At 29.2% G+C, this 23,477-nt stretch overlaps 4 protein-coding genes and 1 long non-coding RNA gene across 5 annotated transcripts; 3 read left to right on the forward strand and 2 right to left on the reverse strand.

The window, feature by feature from the left end:
- The first annotated feature begins 9,292 nt into the window (after positions 1-9,292).
- LOC122524753 (cyclin-K) lies at positions 9,293-11,829 on the forward strand. Its single transcript, XM_043647169.1, is given in 9 exon segments — positions 9,293-9,511; positions 9,792-10,018; positions 10,116-10,132; positions 10,134-10,173; positions 10,244-10,349; positions 10,420-10,477; positions 10,552-10,724; positions 10,846-10,992; positions 11,076-11,829. Coding segments are annotated over 8 exon segments (1,161 nt in total). The 5' UTR covers positions 9,293-9,511; positions 9,792-9,799; the 3' UTR covers positions 11,477-11,829.
- LOC122524754 (proteasome assembly chaperone 1) lies at positions 11,779-13,080 on the reverse strand. The gene is made up of 5 exons (XM_043647170.1): positions 12,824-13,080; positions 12,643-12,722; positions 12,383-12,546; positions 12,048-12,243; positions 11,779-11,967 (listed from the first exon to the last, which is right to left on the reverse strand). The coding sequence occupies exons 1-5, from the start codon at positions 12,919-12,921 to the stop codon at positions 11,780-11,782; spliced, it is 726 nt and encodes a 241-aa protein (XP_043503105.1). The 5' UTR covers positions 12,922-13,080; the 3' UTR covers position 11,779.
- A 373-nt stretch (positions 13,081-13,453) lies between these two features.
- LOC122524755 (delta(14)-sterol reductase TM7SF2) lies at positions 13,454-16,915 on the reverse strand. Its single transcript, XM_043647171.1, has 9 exons — positions 16,876-16,915; positions 16,437-16,592; positions 15,961-16,345; positions 15,604-15,884; positions 14,999-15,362; positions 14,600-14,898; positions 14,278-14,531; positions 14,078-14,202; positions 13,454-13,989 (listed from the first exon to the last, which is right to left on the reverse strand). Exons 2-9 carry the CDS (start codon positions 16,473-16,475, stop codon positions 13,706-13,708), a joined length of 2,031 nt encoding a protein of 676 aa, XP_043503106.1. The 5' UTR covers positions 16,476-16,592; positions 16,876-16,915; the 3' UTR covers positions 13,454-13,705.
- A 629-nt stretch (positions 16,916-17,544) lies between these two features.
- Positions 17,545-20,751, forward strand: LOC122524756 (heat shock factor 2-binding protein-like). The gene is made up of 6 exons (XM_043647173.1): positions 17,545-17,659; positions 17,817-17,997; positions 18,791-18,903; positions 19,463-19,567; positions 19,671-19,939; positions 20,407-20,751. Exons 1-6 carry the CDS (start codon positions 17,606-17,608, stop codon positions 20,723-20,725), a joined length of 1,041 nt encoding a protein of 346 aa, XP_043503108.1. The 5' UTR covers positions 17,545-17,605; the 3' UTR covers positions 20,726-20,751.
- A 1,457-nt stretch (positions 20,752-22,208) lies between these two features.
- LOC122525176 lies at positions 22,209-23,351 on the forward strand. The gene is made up of 2 exons (XR_006305725.1): positions 22,209-23,119; positions 23,196-23,351. It is a non-coding gene; the product is annotated as an uncharacterized LOC122525176 (long non-coding RNA).
- The last annotated feature ends 126 nt before the right edge of the window (positions 23,352-23,477 follow it).

Here is a 23,477-nt window from a genome sequence, read left to right on the forward strand (position 1 = left end):
ATCACAAAACACCAAAGCAAACAAAATAAATAAAGCAAACAATAGTTGTGCTATTTTAAAGAAGCTGTTAGCCCTAAATGATTAACATCTTTTTATTCGCTTTATTTTTTATGTATATATTCTTCAGAAGGATTATGCAACTGTCGCGATATAATAATAATAAAAAATAATAGTAATTAATGCGAAATCTGTTATTAAAAAATTTTTCTTAAATTTTCTAATTTTCAAATATCAACCAGCGTTAATAGTAGTTTCTACTTTAATAATGATGACCGTCGGTAACCTTAATATAAAGCATTACCGACGTAAAAAAAAAATTATAGAAATCTACTATTACCGACAGTAGGTGTTGAAAAAGTAGGAAACAGCAATTACCAATTGTCGATATTTTCACCGTATAAAACTACCGCGCGTTTCAAAGAGTTTTTATAAAATAGATATTTAATGCGATGACGGTACAATACTATAAAAAAATGCAATATTGTTTGATAGTATATATAGTATAGTTAAATTGTAATATAGAATTTTATAAAATTATATTTAATTTTTAATATATAAATATGTGTGTGCCTTCAGAAATGCATTTACATATATTTTAAAATGAAGCAATTTAAGACACTCAAATAAAAAATAATCCAGAAGATTTGGTGATAAATCCAACGATGATCACCTGTAACAAGAAGAAAACTATATTAATCATACAATCAAGTGATACAATAGCCTGACATATAAGTGGTCCAATTCGCAGATGCACTTTTCAATTGAATCCTTTATTTACTTTTTACCAAATCTCTAATTACCGTTGCAATAAAATTAAATTTAAACGCGTGATTTTACATTTATATCAAATAAATAAAAATATAAAGAAATAGGACAAATAAGAATACTAAGTTACTAAAAAAAATAATATCTATTAATTATTATGAAATACTTTTAAACTGCATTATATAGAAAAGAAAAATTGCAAATTTAATAAAATACGATAAAAGTGAAAAATTTTAAAGACGAAACAAGAAAAGAGAAATTACTGTAATATTTACCGAACGTTATTTAAGCTTCAAAATTTAATAATACAAAAATTTGAATATTTCTGACTCTAACTAAACACATGTGCATCTTTTGGACGATATGGCACACAGATTTGATGTGCCAAGGAGATGGAATGGTCCATCATCTCCAATTACAATTACAAATTAATGACGAGCAAATAAATAATACAATAGAATATAAAATATGACTAAAGAGCTATTCTCGAAAAGTTCGAACTTATTGTCGAACCTTTGAAAATAACTTAATAGTCTATGTAGTTGCCCTCTTCAGCCACAATTAAGTGGGGGCCTCTTCGGCATCAGCCTCTTCGGCATTTAGCCTCTTCTTTCTTCATCCTGAAAAGTGCATTGGACATTTTCAACGTGCAAGAAAGATAAGATATCTCATATCTTTTTTGCAAATTAACTTTTATTTCGTTTATGATTCTAATATGGAATTATGAAAAAATTAATTTATATTTAACGTTAATTATATTCAAGCTCGTATAACCATGGATGAACTTAGAGTTCATTGCATAATATTACACGAGCACATTTAATCAAACGTCCAAGCAGATAATTATAATCGATGACCTAATAACACGACGCACTTTTAATATCAAATAACAAAATTCAATTGAAATTTAATAGTGCAACAAATGTAATGCATTTTCTTGCAATATTTTCATTTCATTCATTTGTTATATTGAACTAAATCAAATATTTTTCATTATAAGAAAAAATCGCGATTGTGCGAAGTGTTAGTTACAATACATAAAACTAAGTATCAAATTCATCAAAGGCTTTGCCAATTTGATTCGACTCTATCTCGTTCGAGATAGAACCGAAAAAGAAATGAATCTTCCAAGTGATTGCAAATGCCTCTATAAATTATGATACATAATCAAGATTACAGAAGAGTCACAAAATAAATTTACAAAACAAGCATAATAGAATGAGATGATCAAATTTTGCAACAATTCTGTATAAACCAGGAGGCGAAATTTCCACTCCGGAGTGAAAGTAAGCCTAGTGCCTTTCCTGGGTCCTACCTACTTAAAATTAAAGTTTTCACATTCGCTCAAAGAAGTATGCTACCTGCCTGCCAATTACCCGTATTTAAAAAGAGCAAATACACATACGTACCCACCCACTCACTCCACGATTCTCTCACATACCACCAGGGTGCAAAAGCCTAAACTAGAGAGCATGCCCCGGGGCACCTCCGACACCCTAGTTCAACCACGTTTTCTAAACTTATGGGAGTACGTACCAATGCTGTAATCGTCTGTCAAGGCTAATGATTATTGCATAAAAGACTAAAACAAAATACTGGTACATACTAGTATTTATGCATACTAGTAATATACGAGTATATCAAAGTTTCCACAAATAAATGCGGTAACTCTACTATGCAAAACGATTGTTAGAAAAAAAAAAAAATTCGTATCGTACGCGTGACTCTACAAGTTATTTTATTCAATAACTTTAAAAAATAATAAGCGCGGTATTACGTGTCCCGAAACGATGTACAATGCACACACCTAAACGCACACACAAGTGTAACGTACACCGTGCAATCACTAGCACAATGACAGCCGCCAATAGGGGAGAAACTTAAAACTAAACCTATACTAACCGTTTCTCACCTATACGAGTAGCACCTGGGCACACGTATAGATGAGAACGCAGAAGTATAGGGGGGAGAAACGGGAGATTAGTATTAGAAGCTGAAAATCCTGATCTAAAAAATATGATTAAAAACACATATACATAAGACATAAATACTTTTATAGAAATTTATCTAAGCGGCTAAGGACTCTACAATTATTTAATAAATAATTACTTTGAATATCTTTTAATATCTTTTAATATATTTTATATTTAAAAAACCTCGGACGACTCCTTTCATTAAGTGGCTGTTCTAATAAAAGAACTGGGCTTTGAGCCACCACTTAATTGCTAGAATCTATCCGTCGCGAATGAGTTTGTCTTCTTGCTCATTTATTTATAATATCGAAATATCGATATATTCAAATTAATCGCGATTAGATAACTAAATACGGAAGCTGCATGTAAGACATTTATTACATGCTTTTTCTGGACGAAAACGAGTAAATAAATGCTCGATTTCATCACTACTAACCACGAACAAAACACGTAATTAAAAAGAAAAGTGCATTAATCAATTGCATTATAATTAAATGAAATTTAACCGGGGTGAGACAAGAAAACCTATCCTGAACTAATATAAAATATACAATTCAATATACAATACAATATACAATTTTCATGAGTAACTCCTAGAAAGGAATTATCATGTGCTCGTCACTAATTTATTTAAATAATTACAACCAGTAACTCGTGCCGATTAGGCCCTTTCATCCTCGACATGATTGAGCACCGGAGGGGACTTTACATTTTTGACTCACTGCGTAAGAAGTTCTACGATGGCTCCAAAACACTCCTATTCGCAGCAACTGTTGCAGTCTGACGATCGAAGAGTTCCTCGATTTGGTATTGAAGAAGATCCACAGAAGATCCACCGAAGTTCCATCGAAGATCCATCGAAGATCCATCGAAGATCCACCGAAGATCCATCGAAGATCCATCGAAGATCCATCGAAGAATTCATTCCACAATCTTTGCCAAAGTAAGGAAATCCATCGTCTTATCTGTAACATAAAATAGATACAACGATAAGTTATCTGCCATATAATCCAAAATCATATTAAAATAAAATCGAATAGATGTAAGTAAAATAGATACTACAATGCATTTCCAATGGGATGAAGCTCAATTGCCCATGGCGATGCACCTCGCGTGAATCTAAAAACGCGGTTATAAACGAAAATAAGAAACTATAGATGAGTTTCTTATCGCGAAACCGAAATTTATTATACGGCGAACAACACTGATCTCTAATTCGCGTTTGATTTTAATTTGTTTTACGCCCGATCACTGATTCTACACAACTAATTCAAAGACTGCTTTGCCACACAGTCAATTCAAGTAGAAAAATCTTCATTGATGCACTGCAATCTAATACGCGAAATCTAATACGCGAACAGTCTGTGCGACTGTTTAAAGATAAAAACTTTGCACACAGTCAATTCAAGGGAAAAATCTTCATTGATGCACGAATCTAATACGCGAACAGTCTGTGCGACTGTTTAAAGATAAAAATACAACTTTAACTCGAACAAACTCTAATGCATTACTGCTTTGGTCGCAGTTAATTTAATATGAAAATTTCTAATACAATCGCGTAACGAACGAATTGAAATGAGCGAACGAACGTATTCTAATCCGTGATTTTAATATATTCAATCGATACACACTCCCCGTAGATTGCTTCGCGCACGATTGCAATCTGAAACAGAAATAAAAACAATACTATTATATCTACGATACTTGAAACAATAAAATGTTTGTTGAATTATTAAATACAAAAATATACTCACTTTGTATCTCCAGCGTTGATTTTTAATACCATAATGAAATATATGTAAACTATAATTCCTCCCCCTTTACCCATTCTTCATGCAAACAATTTTTGAAGTTTTTAAAAAATAGTAAAACGAAACAATAATGAAAAAATCTAGTGTTAACCGAACTTTCCAAATGAATTTAATTAATTTAATAAACTGTAACCACTATTCCCATGATGATCTGAAAGAAATAAAAACAAAATTATGATATCCATTGTTGTAAGAAAAATTATTATAATATTAAGAAAGTTGTTTTTAAAATAAAAATTGACTTACGTTTTATTTCTTCAGTGGTGAATGCATGATGGGTATCCTACCCTTAGGATGACGATGAGCACACGTTAAACCGAATAGAAGAAACTTACGGGTTTCTTTACCCGAAAAAAAAACGAAACTTTTACATACGGCGTACAACACGACTTTACTTTCCGATTATTTTATATTTTATTTTATCGATGCAACACACGAGTACTCATTGCCTACGCGCTCGATTGCAATGATGTTCTGAAACAGAAAAAGAAAAAGAACAATTAATTTCACCGTTATAATAAAAATCCATTAAAGTTATCATAGAACGTGTTTTGATAGAAAAATATACTTACTTTTAGTCTTCATTGATGACTGCAGGATGGGTCCTACCCTTAGGATGACGATGAATAAAACAAAATTAAGAAAAACTCTGAAAAGCTGAAACATACTAAAAAAATTATAGAACAATATATCCTGTGAATCATTCCTGAAGGCATAGCACACTTTAAAAAAATTTTCTATTATAAAGAATTAAAATTATTAAAAGTAAAAATTAAACAATATTATGGAATTATCAAAGTATGCAACTATTTTTGAGTGCTTGCTTTGTATTTCAACTACAAACCCAAGCATATCAGTTGCCTAAATCTCATACTTGTGTAAAATTGCATAAAAATATAAATATTTTAATAACTGTTAATAAAAAATCTTTAAAGAAGTCTAAAGAAGACAATAACTGTAGTAATTAAACTCAATAAGAATAACCTAACAAGTATATCAATTATTATGCTGTCCAATGCTATATAAACTTTTAAACGATTAATTCAATAATGATGAGATTAGAAAAATCAATAAGTAGTTTAATACGTCGCGATCGTTAGATCTTAACTCGATGAAGGACGGAAGGGGAATGGAGATCTCTCTGTGTATATCTCGTAGAAATGTCGAATGCTCGGTGCTCGGCTGTTTACGTTCGTTTTCGACGGTTATTCTTCTGTTCTCACCTTGAGAAATTCCTGGAATATACGTAACATTCGTTATTGCCCGTAGATAGAATATTTTGTTTTCTTATTTTCTCTCTCTCTCTCTCTCTCTCTCTCTCTCTCTCACTTTCGTTCTCACTCTTTGTATACATTATGTATGTTTAAAAAAAAGAATAACGCTTACCTCGATGAATATGAAGATAAAAAGAGTAAACACAATTGTTAGACTGAGTATATGTATTCCTGCTGGACTCTCCCTAATGCTCGGTACCTAAAAAAGGAAAAAAAAAGATTACATTAGTATAACATAAAGAAAATCAAATATATGAGTGTGTGTACGAGCTACCTATATATACATATATGCCTGTATGTGTGTGTATGTGACAGGAATCGAATTTAATACGAAATACGATCTTTGAATACATAATTATGAAAAATAATTAATTAGAGAATCATTAGAGATGGTAGTAATTATCGATACCATGAAAAAAAGCTGGAAATTAGAAGAAATATTGTTAAGTAACATTGGTGAATTGGCGGGACGCCGAGATATATCGATGTTATATTCTCACACGATATCGAGATATCGATGTTATATTCTCACAGATATCGATCGAACTTTCAATATTCGTTTTGAAACACTCACGTATAAAAATCTTGCTTGTAGCTATCGTTTGATATATAATAGAAAGGTGTAAAATACTTTTCAATTACCTGAGATTAACGGGACGACTTAGTATACGTGCGATCTCCAGTACCGACGCCGCGAAAAGAAAGAAGAATAATCAGCAATGAGCCCTGATTGGCTGATAAGTATTTCGGCAAATTGGCTGATTGGCAGATAATTATTCACACGTAAAGTGACCAATTAAAATTCCGAGTAACCAATAGAAATGTATTTCATGCACAAAAGCTGCCCCGTCACACGTACTTGCTGTAGCTCGCCTTTCTTCATGACCACGCTAGTCAAGCTTGATATTATAATTTATTTATTAAATAAATAAAAAATTTATTCTATTTTCTATTAAGGTGCACGTATCTTGGTAATATTAAAAAATAATGAAAAGAATAAAGATAATATGCACTATAAATCTTATCACACCGCACAGAAAAACATAATTATTATTAAATAAATCAAAAATCCATTTTATTATTAATTATAATTATCCAATTTATAATTATTATTATCCAATTTATTTTTCTATTAGGTGTATACGTCTTTGTTAATATTTAAAAAATAACGAGTAAAATAAAGACAATAAGATTAAAAACTTTATCACATCGCAACGTTCGATTTAAACATTCCTTCCATTTTTATGTAATTGTTTAAACTAATGTACATTTATTTTAACGTTCCCGTGCAGTGATGACTTAGGGTAATAAAATTTTAATTCAGAAAAATATCCCATTAAAATTACAATTAGACTGACAATGAGTATGTGTATTCATGCTGTATTCTACCAATGTTTGGAAACCTAAAAAAAGTATAAAATAACATAGCATTGGTATAATATAAAGAAAATTAAATGTATAAGTATTTATTATACGTGTAACACGTTCCTTGTTAATATTTAAAAAATAATGTACAAAACAAAGACAATATACACTAAAAACTTTGTCACATTGCACAGAAAAACACAATCTTATAAATAAGAAACCACGTTATAGAAATTTTTAAAACAAATGACATAAAGCACTATAGCCATCCTTAAAGAATTAAAATAAATTGAAACAAAACAATTGACATCTCTCCTGCCAACTATGAAAGTATAAATTCCCATATTCTGTAACGATATGGAAAAATTTTTGTTATTTTCATTCTTTAAGGATGGTTACAGTGCTTTATGTCAATTGTTTTAAAAATATCTGCAACGAGGTTTCTTTTCTATACGATTGTGTTTTTCTGTGCGGTTTTTAGTGTATAACCTCTTTATTTAATTCCTTATTTTTTAAATATTATAAAGGAACGTGTACACCTAATAGGAAAAGAAAATTTATTTTTGGTTTATTAAATAAATAAATTTTATGTGTTTTTCTGTGCAGTGTGATAAAGTTTTTAGTGTATATTGTCTTTATTCTACAAATTAGTTTTTAAATATTAACAAGGATAACTTGATACCTTACTAATACAATCCTATGATTTTCAGATTTGCAAGTATTTAAAGATTTGGAATTACACTGCATCAATTAGGCTTTCTTATCGTTTTATGTATCAAGTACATACATAAAAGAAGAGTTTACAAGATTTTAAAATGAATCCTGGCAATTTTTTTGGTATTTAAATGAGCAAACATTTCAGCTATCTTTTATCATAAAGGTAAAATTCACATTTTCCATTAGTATATTGATTATTCATTGTTTTAATATATTGGTTATATAATTGTTTAAAAAAATGTACTTTCTTTTTTCATTTCCATATACGTGTACATAACGTATACATTAACAATTATTTTAATGCACCAATGCATTTTTCTTATATTGCAGCTAAATTTTACCCTCGAAGTCCTCAGTGCGCAGGAGAATTAAAATAATTACATGAAATAGATAAAAATACGAAAATCATAACGTTATAATCTTAAATTTTATTGATTAGATGGATTATTCCTTTTATACACATGCGTAACGTTTGGAAGGTCTCATAAACAACATTTAATAAAAGTACTTTCATAGAGGACAACGTCTCATTTCAACGGTGGATTTCGAAGGGGACGGTACATAGATCATATATTCCGATCTTTTAGACAACAATAGACATTCCTATCGATTATTTAACAATTATTTTAATATTCTAATGCAATCTCTTTATATTTCAGATTGTTTAAACACATATGTACTAGTTTAAACATTACATACTTATTAACATACTTTGAATATAAAATAATTTTAATGTAATATTTTTCTAGATGAAAATTTTATTATCCAAAGTCATCATTGCACAGGGACGTTAAAACAAATGTATATTAGTTTAAATAATTACATAAAAATTGAAGGAATGTTTAAATCAGAACGTTGCAATGTGATTAAGTTTTTAGTATATATTGTCTTTATTTTATTCGTTATTTTTTAAATATATACCGTTTATACGGTGAAAATACCGACGATTGGTATTTGCTGTTTCCTTCTTTTTCAACACCTACCGTCGGTAATAGTAGATTTCTAATTTATTTTTTTTACGTCGGTAATGCTTTATATTAAGATTACCGACGGTCATCATTATTAAGTTAGCAATTATGGATTTTGAATTAGCAAATAGCTAACAATTAAATGCATATATTCATTTTTTTTCAATTCTTGAGATTCTATGCCAACAAAAACATACATGCAACATTTACTTCGGTGAAAACAACAATACGCAACTCAATTGTCATTACTAGAAATATAACTTTCATTGCAGCTATTTTTGCACCAATCAAATTCTTTTCCCATTTTAAAAGATACGAACGTGATTCGCGGAAATAATATACGATTTGATAATGTAGGTGGCATTTCTTTATTAACTGGTATAATGGCAACAGCTGCGCTATCTGTTACTAAGGATCAACACCCTCTACAGGACAATTAAGTTTTTATGTTTATGTGTGAAGTTGCGTACAGTTTCATGGATTTATATCATATATGAATACAGTTATATGATATTTGTGTAACTTGAACTCAATACTATATCCATTAGAAATAAAAGTATTTATTAAAAATTGTTAAACTAAAATTGTGTGAAAAATCTATTGTTATAAGAACCTTGGATATATAGTATTTAATACAGGTAAGTAATTGACAGTATGTAATAACAACAATCTAACCTAAATTATATGAAGCTATTCTTTACAAAACCTAAAATATTTATTACACCGTATGTTTTTGTGTTAAATATAAACATTTAAAATAAATATATTCTCTTTTTAAACATGTTATAAGTATATTATTTACGGAAATGCATACATTTAAGTGCACTTTTCACATTTTGATTATTCTTATTACATTTTTATAATAGACTATAAGAAATTTTAATTGTATAAAATCTAATTCATTTTTGATATATTTAGAAGTAAAAATGCCATGCTGGTACTATGAAAAAAAAGAACTACGTAATACTCCATCCGTTCAGGATGGGATTGATTATGACACAGAATGCAGATATAGAAAAGAGGGTGCTAGATTTATAATAGACACTGGCACAAAAATGGATTTAGGATATAATACAATGGCAACGGGAGTTGTTTATTTCCACAGATTTTACATGTTTCATTCGTTCAAAAATTTTCCACGATATGTAAGTAATTTATTACTTTTTATAAATAATTTTTAAATTCATCACATTGTCTTATCACACAAATTCCATTACTTTTTTATTATATATATATATATAGGTTACTGCATGCTGCTGTAACTGAAGAAAAATTTATGACTTTTGGAGAAGATCCTAAGGTATACATAAATAAAAAGTATATAGAATATTTTAAGATAATTTCTTGTAATTTATTGCTTCTTTTTACAGGAAGAAGTAATGACCATAGAAAGGATATTGTTACAAACAATTAAATTTGACTTACAAGTAGAGCATCCATATAGTTACCTGTTAAAATATGCAAAATGTCTTAAAGGTATTATTTTACAAATGTTTAATGTATTGTAATTCATTGAAAATATACTTGAAAAATATTTCATTTTTAGGTGACAAGAATAAATTGCAGAAAATGGTTCAAATGGCATGGACATTTGTAAATGATAGGTAATAAGTATTTTCATAAGTTTTCGTATAAACTTTAAATTGTAATCATTTATCTTCTTTCTTTTTTATTACAGCTTGTGTACGACATTATCTCTTCAATGGGAACCAGAAATAATAGCAGTTGCTCTCATGTACTTAGCAGGGAAATTAAGTAAATTTGAAGTATTAGATTGGAATGGTAGACTACCCAGACATTTACGTTGGTGGGATATGTTTGTAGAGGATGTAACGATGGATCTTTTAGAAGGTATTTCTTTGAAATATATTCATATTTTAACGTAACACCAACTTGGTGTGACCGGACTGCATAATGTTTAAATAATTATACTATTAATTAATAATATTTATATATATATATATATTTACAGATATTTGTCACCAAGTATTAGATTTATATTCTCAAGCAAATAATACGAAACCTCCCGATTCTCCGCCCGTAATTCCGTCCAATGAACAAAATAGAGAGAGAATTGCTCCACCTCCTATTGTAGATTCTGCATCAAATACTCCAAATGGTAAAAAATCAAATATATAATAAATACAAAAATTATATTTTTCAGTGATGATAATAATAATATATGAAAATGATTTATTTTAGTGACTCCTGGAAAAGCTACTAAAATCGAAGTACCTGCTGTTGCTGCAAATGGTTGTACAGCTACAGATACTACGGACAGTATCAAACCAGTAGTAGACGCGCCAACACACTTTCCGACATATCCTACAAATTTTGCTCCAGGCAATACAACTTATCCACCAGTATTTCCACCAGCAAATGTTTCCGTTCCTCCTCCTCCTGTAAACACTATAAATCATATTGTACCAACGATGCACCATATCAACACATCCGCTCCGATTCGGCCTGCACCTCCTGGTCCGAATGCAGCCCAACCACCATTTCAGCCTTATCCTTATCCAACTAACGCATCTTATTTTGCGCCTAATGCTCTTGTACCACCAGCTACTACTCAGCGTACCTATTATCCACCACAACCATAACATACAATTACTACTTCTTAATTGAAAATTGCATTATCAACTCAAAAATCATTTAGTATTTATACTAGTTATAGATATTATAACTTAGTAGTCCCTTGTAAATACTGTAAATATAAAAAGGTTATTACTACTATTTCAAGATCCTTTTCAAATTTTACATTTAATTTAAATTAATATGTATAAAAATCAAATTGTTCTTTATTTTTTTCTAAATTCGTATCCATTAGCTTACCAAAGTAAATTCTAATATGTACGATTAATAGGAAAATACTTTGAGAAAAGGAAAGTAATGAAATCAATAATTTACATGTAAAGATTTCCTTTATTAAAGAAACTCTTTCCAGCAAATGAAATATTGTGTAGAATTTGATTACTTATTTCTGCAAATATTTCAATGAGTGGTTTTGCTGCTACAGAATCTAATACAAAGCTGTCTGTGTATAAAACATAAAGAACAGATTGGAAGTCCATCATTTGAGCATAAGATAAAACTAGAAATAAATATGTATATTGTTATTATTAATTATTACTATTTTAATTTTGTATATTTGTAATAAAATTAATTACTAACTTCCTGCAGCAACTCCATATATAATGTTCGGTTGCTCTAAAATTTCTTTGTGCGATTTACAAAGATTATTTCCACTCTTTGTATATAAGCATCGTAGAAAAGAAGGTACAGCTGGTATATTTGCACTTTTATAATGCGATATATGTCTCCAAGATATTAAATATATGCTTTTACAAATGGATAAAATATCACTTATCTAAAAATAGTATAATGTTTAACAGTTATTCTGTTCTACAATGTGCAATAAAATTAGATTGACTATTTTACTACTTTATTCGCAAAAGATTGATATTATATACAATTTATTTAAAAGGAGAAAAATATTAAACACTCACCTTTATTACAAAGTCTCCTGCATTTTTTGTATCGAAGCTGGGTGCTATAATACAAATATACAAATCTTCATTAACTTGATGAATTGCAGCAAGTTCCTTATTATACTCATTTTGAATAGTACATATTTTCTCAGAATCATGGCATAAGAATTCTTTTAAAAAATCTAGAATAAAAATTGAACATATAAAAAAATGAAATTATTATAGTAATGTCATATCCAAAGATGTTAAAAATTAGTATACGCTTATCGAATCAATACCAATTATAATCTCTCCTTCTACTAATACAAATTTTTTCATAGATGTTGGTTTATCCTTTAGCCATATTATATTGATATGCCTAAAAATCAAATTGAATGTGTAAATAGTAAAAAAAAAATTGAAATTGTAAACATGATGTTTTTTTTAAAGGTTATGTTATTAACAACATAAACAACTTACGATTCATCTTGCAATTCATCAATTGATTCTTCTCCTTCATATTCATCCCAAAATGCTCGAGATGATGGGAATACAACCTCTCCAAAATAAGTAGCCATTTTTTATATATACTGTACAATAACTTGTTCAATCAAAAATAACGTCTTCACGATGACTCGCAACTCATCGAGTATTCGCCATTTATCATACAAGTGTTTACTACTTCAGTTCACATCTATTAAATTTTGTTTATAATTACTTTTTTAACAAATTATTTATTGGGTGTCATTATACAATTTTCTTTAATATAAAAAAGTATAAAACTTCTAATTTTATTGTAAATACATAATACCTTATATGTATATCACTAAATTAATAATCTTTAAAATATTTCCCTCCAAATCTTTTTGATTCATACATTTCAAAGTTCTTAGTTGATAATAAACTTGAAGTTGTATTTTTTAATAATCTTCAAATTTATATCAATATGTTATACAATGAATATTTAAAAAAATCCCAGTAGTATCCCTAAAGTATTGTAATGTGATATAAGGAATATTGGTTGCTGATAAAACTTATTATTAACAATTTGAATTGAATTGTAAAATCATAAAATACGAATAAGAATGAAGAAATGTTAAAACAGTAAAATTTTCAGTTTATATGTAAGTATATAATGCAAATGCAGTAGACGTAGTTAAAGTTTCATTCGGTAGTATATACAAATATGTATTTTTCTTAAACTTATAATAGGTACTATAAAAAATAATATAAAAATTTATTTTATACAATAACGAATGTTGTATAAATGTCATGCAAAACTCTTGAGATCTCGAAGTTAAATATTAAAATAAATTTGAGTACTTTTTAATTTCATTTCCATATCTTACAATGAAAAAATATTTAAAATACATAATTAAGAATCATGTATTTTACCCTTAAGCAATATTGTTCCCAGGCATGATCATAACGCAATTTACAACGTTTATTGTCTCGTATGGCACGATGCATCAATATTATAGTGCAACATAATGGAGCATAATAGGGTAAGAGTTCGCTTGTCATACTTAGACAGGATACAGACCATTGCATTATGATATCACCCAAATAATTGGGATGTCTCACATATCCCCAAAAACCAGATGCTATCAATTTTTTTCCACGTGATGTTGAGATTGTTTGTAAATCTGCGAAGTAAAAAAATGTATTATATTTTTTAAAAACTAATCCCTGATTCCCTTAATTTCTGTATATACTTATATCCAATTAACATACTATCTAATGCAGGAGAATATGGATTTTTTCTAAATTCATTCTTCTGAGAATTACTCATTCTGTATATAATGTATCCAAAAATAAAAATAAGGATAGGTATTACGAACAGATAATTTATTTGTGTTCTGAAAATATAAGAAAATAATGTTAAAAATATCTTCATATATCATGATTATATCATAATAATATTTACGCGTTACCTTCTAAACAACATATATCTAGATAAAATAGTTGGCAGAAAAGGATAAAGTAAATGTCCAACGCACAACATATATCCAGTACCTTCATACATAATTTCAAAGGATGTTAAAATAGTTGATTCAAATATTAACATATCTATGCCATAAAATATTTGTAAGGAGGATACTAATAATTGTGCTAAATTAATATCCTTCAATTCCGCACTGCTACTGTTTTCCAATGCTTTAATTATAACAGCATTGTTTATTATGATCTACAAAATATAAAAATATAATTAATAGAAGAAATAATTATTTATTAAACAATAGAAATTATAATTACTAATCCAATGACTGAGGCACGCAATAATATTAATTTTATATCCAAAGAACCAATTCTGGGATTTATTTCCCTGCCTTGCCAAAAATTATATATAATACTGTTAGTTGATGCGAATATATTAAGGCATGCAACAGGTGCTTTATTTGCTTTAATATATAATAATATTGCTAAAATTGTTCCAAGAATCCATCCACTGATACTTAATTGTAAAGAATTTTCTAAAATAAGCTCGTGTAACTTTAACTCTTTATATACACAAATATTCAGTATGATCAATGATAACGCAGCACATAAAAATCCTAGAAAAAAAAAAAGTAAAAATTAAAATACATTAGTTTCTTTTCAAACACAAATATAATAAGACCAATCAAAATGTGTAAAAAAATGTAATTATCATACCATTCATACGATATTGTAATCTACCGACTTTACTTTGTTGGCCATCGATGGATCTCCCAATTGGAATAGAAGAAAAAATAATCAGCAAAAGTAAAAATGACATGTATCCAAAAAATGAATAAGCATTGATGTATAATTGTATGTCAGTTGGTATTTCTGGATATGCTAATTTACACATGGCTTCTGAACAAAGTAATTGTGGTACTATTACAGTAAGAGGCATGATAAACAAAAGAATGCAAATTCCAAACCATCCTCCCCACTCCTGAGGTTTCTCAACTAAATTTATATTTTTTCTACGTTTCTCTAATGTTATTAATTCTGACTGCAGTTTTCCTTCAAACTCTACTGATTTGGTCAAATCCTGAAGCATTGTAAATTTAACATGAGTAATGGCACATAAATACTTTTATAATTTAGAAAAAAAAAAAATACAGGAAGTACCTAATTTTTTTCAATAAAATTTTGATAACACGTTATTTATTTTTAAACAAGCATTTAAAAACTCGTGTATATATCATTTTATTTTGTCGCATAAAGCATATTATCAAAATTTATTCGTACATACATGTATATTACATTTATATAAATGCATACATACATACCTGATCTCTCTGTACGGAAAGACCTCTCTCCTTGCCATCAGTAATATCATTTAATTGAATTGTTCGTTCTACAGGTAAAGAAACAGCTCTATCAAAATTTTTAGTAAATGCTGTTAATTTATGGGGCGATTCAGGTTTCGGTGTGCTAGAAATACGCATTGATCTGCGAGATACACCATCTAGTTCTCTTAATCGATAATAATATGGCATTGTTTCAGTGGCATTATCTTTTACCGTGGAATTATTTTTTACAATAATATTTTCCTCGTTATTGATTTTTTCTACAAAGTAACACAAGAATCTATTAGATTATAATATTCAATATGAGTTATAACCAATGCTAAGAAATGTAATTACCAGTGGGAAACTCTATTCGAGGGATAGATACTGTGGCGTACTTTGTAGTGGGGAACGGAAGTTTTCTTTTATTAGTTTTTGGAGATTTTGTAGGTGATTTCGTAGGTGATTTCGTAAGTGATCCTGCTAGTGACCTTGCTGGTGATCTCGCAGGTGATCTTACAGGCGATCTTGCAGGTGATTTTGCGAGTGATCTTGCAGGTGATCTAGCTGGAGATCTAGCTGGAGATCTAGCTGGTGATCTAGCTGGTGATCTTGCTGGTGATCTTGCAGGTGATTTTCTAGAAGATCGAATTGATGTTTTTGTGGTAGAAAAATATCGCGATGGACTATTATTTCTTATTCTGGTACTCATTCGAATTGCACTTCTAGAAGTTCTTCCAGACTGTGTAATAAGAGAAAAAAAAGAAAGAAAATTAGTAATTTGATATTATTTTTTAGGCATTCATACGGCTTTGCTTCATATATGTACTTACCATTTCGGTATCATTTATATTAGATTCCATATTTTTCATGTTTACAATTTATATATACGTGTATATATATATATATATATTTGTATATATTTATTTATTCCACGATTAGAATTTTTGATGATAGCATTTATTATTACACAGGTACCCTTTTTTTACCTTAAACAAATTTTTTGTATAATTAATTAGAAGAAACTGTATTCAAATTGCAACCACTATCTTACATAATATTCACATCTATTAATATAGCATTGTTTATTATAAAATAAATAAACAAAATAATATTAGAAAAAATAAAATAGTAAAATTTTGAAAAATGATATTTTCTACAAGAAATTATCTTTCCAAATTGTAAATAAAATCAAAATTGAATTAAGCGGCAAAACTTGAATTTGTATTTTAACGGCTTTTCAGCTAAAACAATAATATCTTTACAACTTACATATATATTTGTTATAATAAAAATAGTATTTATATCACAGAATTCAAAACGTTGTAAAAATAATAATTCTTTTGTAGACCACAAGGTTATAGTTAATAATATCTTTTTGTATCATAAAACTAAAACGTGATAACCGCACATTGGGTATTCTAAAAAATATATAATAAACACCACGCGATATAAAATGTCCGTTAGTAATGTGTTCCACAAACGTATCATTTTGTACCTGTCTAGTGGAATAAAAGCGTAACAGCCAATCAAAATTCGAGAATATTCAAATATCATACTTTATAAAAAAGTTTATTAAGCAATTAATAATTAATTGTTTGATTAGTTTAATATTGTTATTTATTATGTTTAATAGATAAATTCTTAAAGTATGTAACATATGAGCTATTGAATGAATTTCTAATAATTATTAACATTGATTTGTCAGATTTAAATCAAATCAAACTCATCTATTGAACACACCTATCATCTACCAGAATGAACATTACCGTACATGGAATATTTAAAACAATTCCTTATTTGGCATATTGTTATTTTATATAACCTTATTTTTTATTTTGAGATTAAATATAATATATATACATGCGTATTTAATCTTAATATTAAATAAAAATTAAAGATGTAGATATATTATTTTATATGATTTAAATGTTATTTAAATATAATCCAGTAATTTTGGATTTTGAGGGCACAGCATCATAAATAGATTAATAATTACACAATGGAAATGAGTAATTTTGTTATCGAGTCAGCGATCAGTGAGAACGAATTTTTGGTATATATATATATTACTTTTTTAAATTTCTCTTAAGAATAGAATAATTATTCTTATAAACCTTATATATGTATATATACGTAGTCAAGTATAGATAAATAATTTTATTAACAAAAGATTAAAACATGTTTTTGACAATTTTCTTTATCCATTATAGATTTCTTTGGAAAATACATTAAAAGCTATCGAGGAAAAGCTTCGACAATTCGTCAAAAATGTTCCCAAACTTGTGACAGATTCTGAATTGGAGTCTGGATTGCGTACTATAGAAATTGAAAGAGAGAAGATACACGACCTTCTTGATTCAGTTGTTCAACCTTTTTTATCTAATAGAAAAGGTTTGCAGAATTACTTGTTTTGTTCACACACACTCGCCTGCATACAATTTATTTTTATTGTATTATAATAATATATATACAGGGTGTCCCCAAAAAGATATTTAATATCTATAAAATGCATAGAACATATTATACTAATATAAGTAAAAAAAAGTCTTAGTGACCATAATCAGAAACGATTGACCTTTTAACTTATACTTATTAAGACTTTTTTACTTACGGTATGGTCTGTTCTATCCGCTATAAAAAATATTCAATGATTTTTTTTCATACCCTGTATATATAAGTAATGTTTAATATCATATTTGATTTTGATTTAATTATAATTATGATTTTATTGAAACGTCTAGTTATTTCTTCTAAGGCTTAGGTTCTTTTTATGAATTAACTTAATTATATACTTTAACGGATCACGCGCGCGTGCGCACGCATTATACATGCTCACACCTACATATGTATTTGGATGAAATGTTGAAGTATATAATTTTACTATAATGTATAATATTAATTTAATAATAAATAAAGCGTACGCAAAAAATAATTCTAGTATAGTAATAATGAATGTATTTAATAAAATATTTTATCATATATGTATGCACACATATGTGAGATTGAGAATGTATGCATAGATATTCGTGAGGAAGTTGACCGGTGACCTTGGATAGCTCAATAGATAAAACAGTCTCCCGGAAAGTGAAAAATCCTGGATTCTTAAATCCCGATCCAGTCAATCAATTTTCTCACGAATTTTATTAATATTTATATATATAAATGTATGCGTATCGTGTTCTAGATGATGCTGAACTAGGTCTTCAGTACAAATACGAACAAATGAAAGAACAATTACACAGTCAGACTATCGAATTGGAGAAAGCGATTAAGGAAACGCAAAGCCTTAAAATCCAAGTATCACACGATTCCTTTATTAATACTTATTTACAATATTTTCAATGAGCTTCTATATGTGTGTACTCTCATATATGTATATTAGGTTGAGTAAAATTTCTCGATAATAATGTAATATAATTTGATACTTTTGGTATAAGAGTTTGATACTCTTTGTAAGATTAAAAGTCATACAATCAAATAAAACAAATATCATTGAAAGTAAGTCTGATATTTAAAAAATAACAGAACTTTTTATTATTTAGAAAAGAAAAAAAAAACACGAACGGACATTTTACTCAATCTAATACACCCTATATCTTACGTATATATTACCGGTAATTATGACAGTGAATTTATTTAATAAAAAATGAAAATAATTAATCTTATAATTTTTTTTACATGGATATATATTATAAAAATCATTGTTATATTAATGGTAATATAAATCGTAAAATAAAATGTTTTAAACATTATCATAATTATCGGTACATATATACGCGTTGTACATCTCTAGTTTCATCAAAAAAAAAAAAAGAAAAAAGCGAATATCATATGCAATTTATCTTATTTTACGCAGATATTAAACCAAAGCACTTTTTGCGCGAGTTTAGGCGCAGTATTGGGAAATTTAGCATGGCGTGCTTCTAGATTTCCAGAAATTGTCGATATTTGGCTATCAGGTGTAAGCAATACTACTAATTCCTATTTTCTATGGTACACACGTTATCGTGTTATAACATACTTTGACTTGGTACGATTATAATAAGGGAAACACGTTGCAATAGCTTCAGAATAAAGTAAGAGAGTTCCTGTCGATAGTAAGCGGAAGTTTCGTGGCATTTGTAAGCACATACGAGACTGGTATACCACCAACTAACAACGTCGAGTATCAATTCGTGTTAGGACTATTGGGTATTGTCACAAACATATCATCTATACCGAAAGGCAGAGAATTTCTTATCACAAATCAAAATGGCAAGGATTTAGTTGAGAAAATGATCAAATTTATGCCTAATTTCTTCCCAGTAGCACCGGGAACGCATTCATTAATAAGGTAAAACAAACAAATTGTCGAGTATTATTACGATTGACTCTTATGCATTATCGTGTTTTCATTTTTTTCTTTTTTTAATTTCATTAGTACATTATCTATTGAATTTTTGTTTCGTAAAATATAGATGTTTGTTTCTATTATAAAAAAAAAAGAAGAAAAAAAAATAGATATTAAACGATTTCTAAAAATAGGCCATGTCAGTGATTAGACCGAGTCACGTTCATTATGTTATCGGAAAGTGAAATGATTTCTAACTATAAGTTTATTTCTCTTATGTTTGTTAAATGTATTTTTTAATATAAAAAAAAACTGAATTAATGTTTATATTTAATATTCACGAGAAAAACATTATTATTAATTTAAAAATTAATGACGACGATGATGATAAATTATTGAATTTTTAAATTTAATACGTAGAATAATTTTGTAAGAATTTATTTAATCAACAAATCAATACTTCTTTCTAGATTAATGCTGATGATATTGTATAACGTGAGCATGAACAATACCGGTTTGAGCTACTTGTTCGAGTTTCGTGTAGCTGAAGTTCTAAGTAACTGCTTAAAAGAGGATACTATATCGGAAGAATTGCAACTTTTATGCTTGCGCATTCTTCAATCAATTACCTACGATCTTAAAGATCCTAAATATATCGAGGATCTTACAACATCGATTTCTATTAAAAATATCAAGAGTATCCTTGCCAATGAACAAAGTGAAACACATTCTGTAGCTAAAGAAGTTATTAAACAATTGCAAGAATCCTTCAGATTTAGAGAAATTTAATGAATAAAAAATTATTAAAATTTATTTAAAAAGAAATATAATTAATCGTTATTTACACTGCTGTTTTTTTTAAACATTTGTCGCAATATTTACAATATAAAAAAATCGATAATAATGATCTAACTATTTGTTACAAAGTGGTACAATGACCTTTGTCTCGTTTAAAAAGTTAAAGCAACAAAAGTGTTGCACTCTGACAAACAGTCTGATTCACTGTTTTCTCATCTTATAGAATATATATGTATATATATATGCATACGTCATTTTTCACATCGTTAAAGGAAGCGGTTGGATCTGCACTGTTATCGAACGTGCCTCAAATTCTTTGCTTCGCACTGGTATGTATTTACATACATACATACATATATATATTTCTCATGTGTATATGTGATTATGTAGAACTAGATTCTCGTATCGGCGCGTTGCAGTGAAATATATATAATGTACTGCGCAAATAATATTATACCATATATTTCTATTTAATGAAATAACGAATACGTTATCAATCACGCATACATATAGATATATGTGTGTGTGTGTGTTATTTATTATACATTTTACTATTCGTTACTTAATATCATGTTTTACATCATGAAATAGTAAAGAGTGTTTTATTTTCAAATCTAATAGAATTTAATTATTTAATATTATTATTTAACTTCAAAGATATAAAAATAATAAAATGAAGGAAAATGTTTAAGCATGAAATCGACAATCATCAAATTGTTTAATAAGTTTCTAAATATTCTATTCAATGAACTTAACATAATTAGTAAAAAGGGGGGTGTAATGGAGCATTCTAAAAAGCTTTATGTAAAACTATGAACGAGTAACGAAGTGAATTTACTGCACAAAACCCCGTTGTCACGGATCTACAGACATCTTCAACGGAGCGAATTTGCTTCATTAAATAATTCAACAATATACTCTGACATAAGTATACTCTTTCACGAAGAGTATAAAAGCACGTTTACTCAAAGACTATATTTATAAGAGAACTTTTACTTCGACCTCTTGATCCAGAAATGATATAAGCTTATATTCTTTTAAAAGATTCAAACAAAAAAAATAAGAAAAGAAAAATCAAATTTATCGATAATATAACACAGGAGATATGAAAATTAATGAAAGAAAAATAATAATCTATATGCAAAGATGATCAAAGTTTAGTGAAATAAATATGATTTATGAAAAAAAAAAGAAAAATAAATGAAAAATCAAATCTACGTCTGGTAAGGATAAGGACCAATTAATTTCTAGAAAAAAAAAAAAAAACAAAATACAAAAAATAGTCACAGTTTCCGATAAACGGAAAGAACAAATTTATTGATAATGTAATACGAGCAAAAATGATAAAAATTGAATTTAAATAAATACATTTTATTACAAAAAATTTATTACAAAAAAAAAAATAATTAAAAATCAAATCTGCATTTCTAAAGGATAAAGACCACCCCCCCCTCAAAAAAATTATCGTCTACAATGGAAAAAAAAAATAAAAATAGTTTCCTGCAGATGGATAGAAACAAAAGAAAAGAAAAGAAAAACAAAGGAAAGAATGCTGATCAATTTCTGACCAATTCCGAACGTAAATAAGAAACTTTAGCGTTTAAAAAATGAAGAGGGAGTAGAGTTTTGCCCGGCATGGTGGTAATCGATCAGGGTAGAAGAAGGACCCTTAGGTTGAGTGAAGAGTATAGGGGTAGGAGTGAGGCTGGACGGGTAGGTGGAGGAGGAGGGGGGTGGTGGTTAAAAGAAAGAAAAGAATAGAAAGTAGGTATAGAGGGCGGTCGTGTATAGGGGGGTTGGTTATCTCGAGTGAACTCGTGCGCTTTCGGCGGCGGCGCCGGCGCCGATGTTGTAAAATTGGGCTAGTGGTGGGGGTAAAAGGTGAGCGTCGCGACGTCGGGCGTCGAGGATACGGGTGAGCTCGGGACAGGCAGGCCAGGCAGGAGCTACGGCAGGCGACGGCCGGGCGGTCGTTTTATTGATCCCGGGGCGCCGCGGCGCTACCCACCCGCGGCGGGAAACACTCCGAGAACTTTCCTTTTCCTCCAAGAGGATATATCTCCTTTTTTTCCATCTTTCCGTCCTCTCGACGTGGTTTCCTCTCGCAGGACGAGAAGAACATACGCACAGATACTACACACACAAGAAACATATAGATACATAGTCACGTACCGCGTACTTTTACGTCAAAGGATTGTCAATAACGACCTGGTGGTGTACTCAATTGGAATGAATTTTTGCCAATCGGGTGGACTCGTCCGAGTTACAATAGTATTCACGTAATTATTATTATTATTATTAACGTTTAAACGTGTGTCCCCCTTGTAATATACTAGTGGTTGTGTAAATCATCTTCGAGAAGAGATCGGAAAGGATTTTCGATAAGTAAGTACGAGATATCTGTCATCATCGTCTATCCTACCTAGCAGCGCACGCCGCTTATGTTCCTGCGTAATCGAAGGAATAAGAACGAAACGCGGTTCAGAGGAATATCAAGTGCGATCAAGGAGCTTTCGAGGAATCGTTTTTATTTGGGATCATGGCGTGGCTCGTTTCGACGATGAAGATGGTATAAAAAAGGGGCTCTCATTGTTTCGGGGGACAGTGTTAGGAAAAAGGAAACTTCGAGAGGAAGCTCGGAGAAGAAGAAGGTGGTTGTCGTCTTCTTCTTCTTCTTCTTCTTCTTCTTCTTCTTCTTCTGTTGCTTGGTGGAACTAAACACCAAGCCCCGGGTTGCGGAAAG

The sequence above is a fragment of the Polistes fuscatus genome, unplaced genomic scaffold (assembly GCF_010416935.1).
Source record: "Polistes fuscatus isolate 324 unplaced genomic scaffold, CU_Pfus_HIC Scaffold8, whole genome shotgun sequence".
NCBI lineage: Eukaryota > Metazoa > Arthropoda > Insecta > Hymenoptera > Vespidae > Polistes > Polistes fuscatus.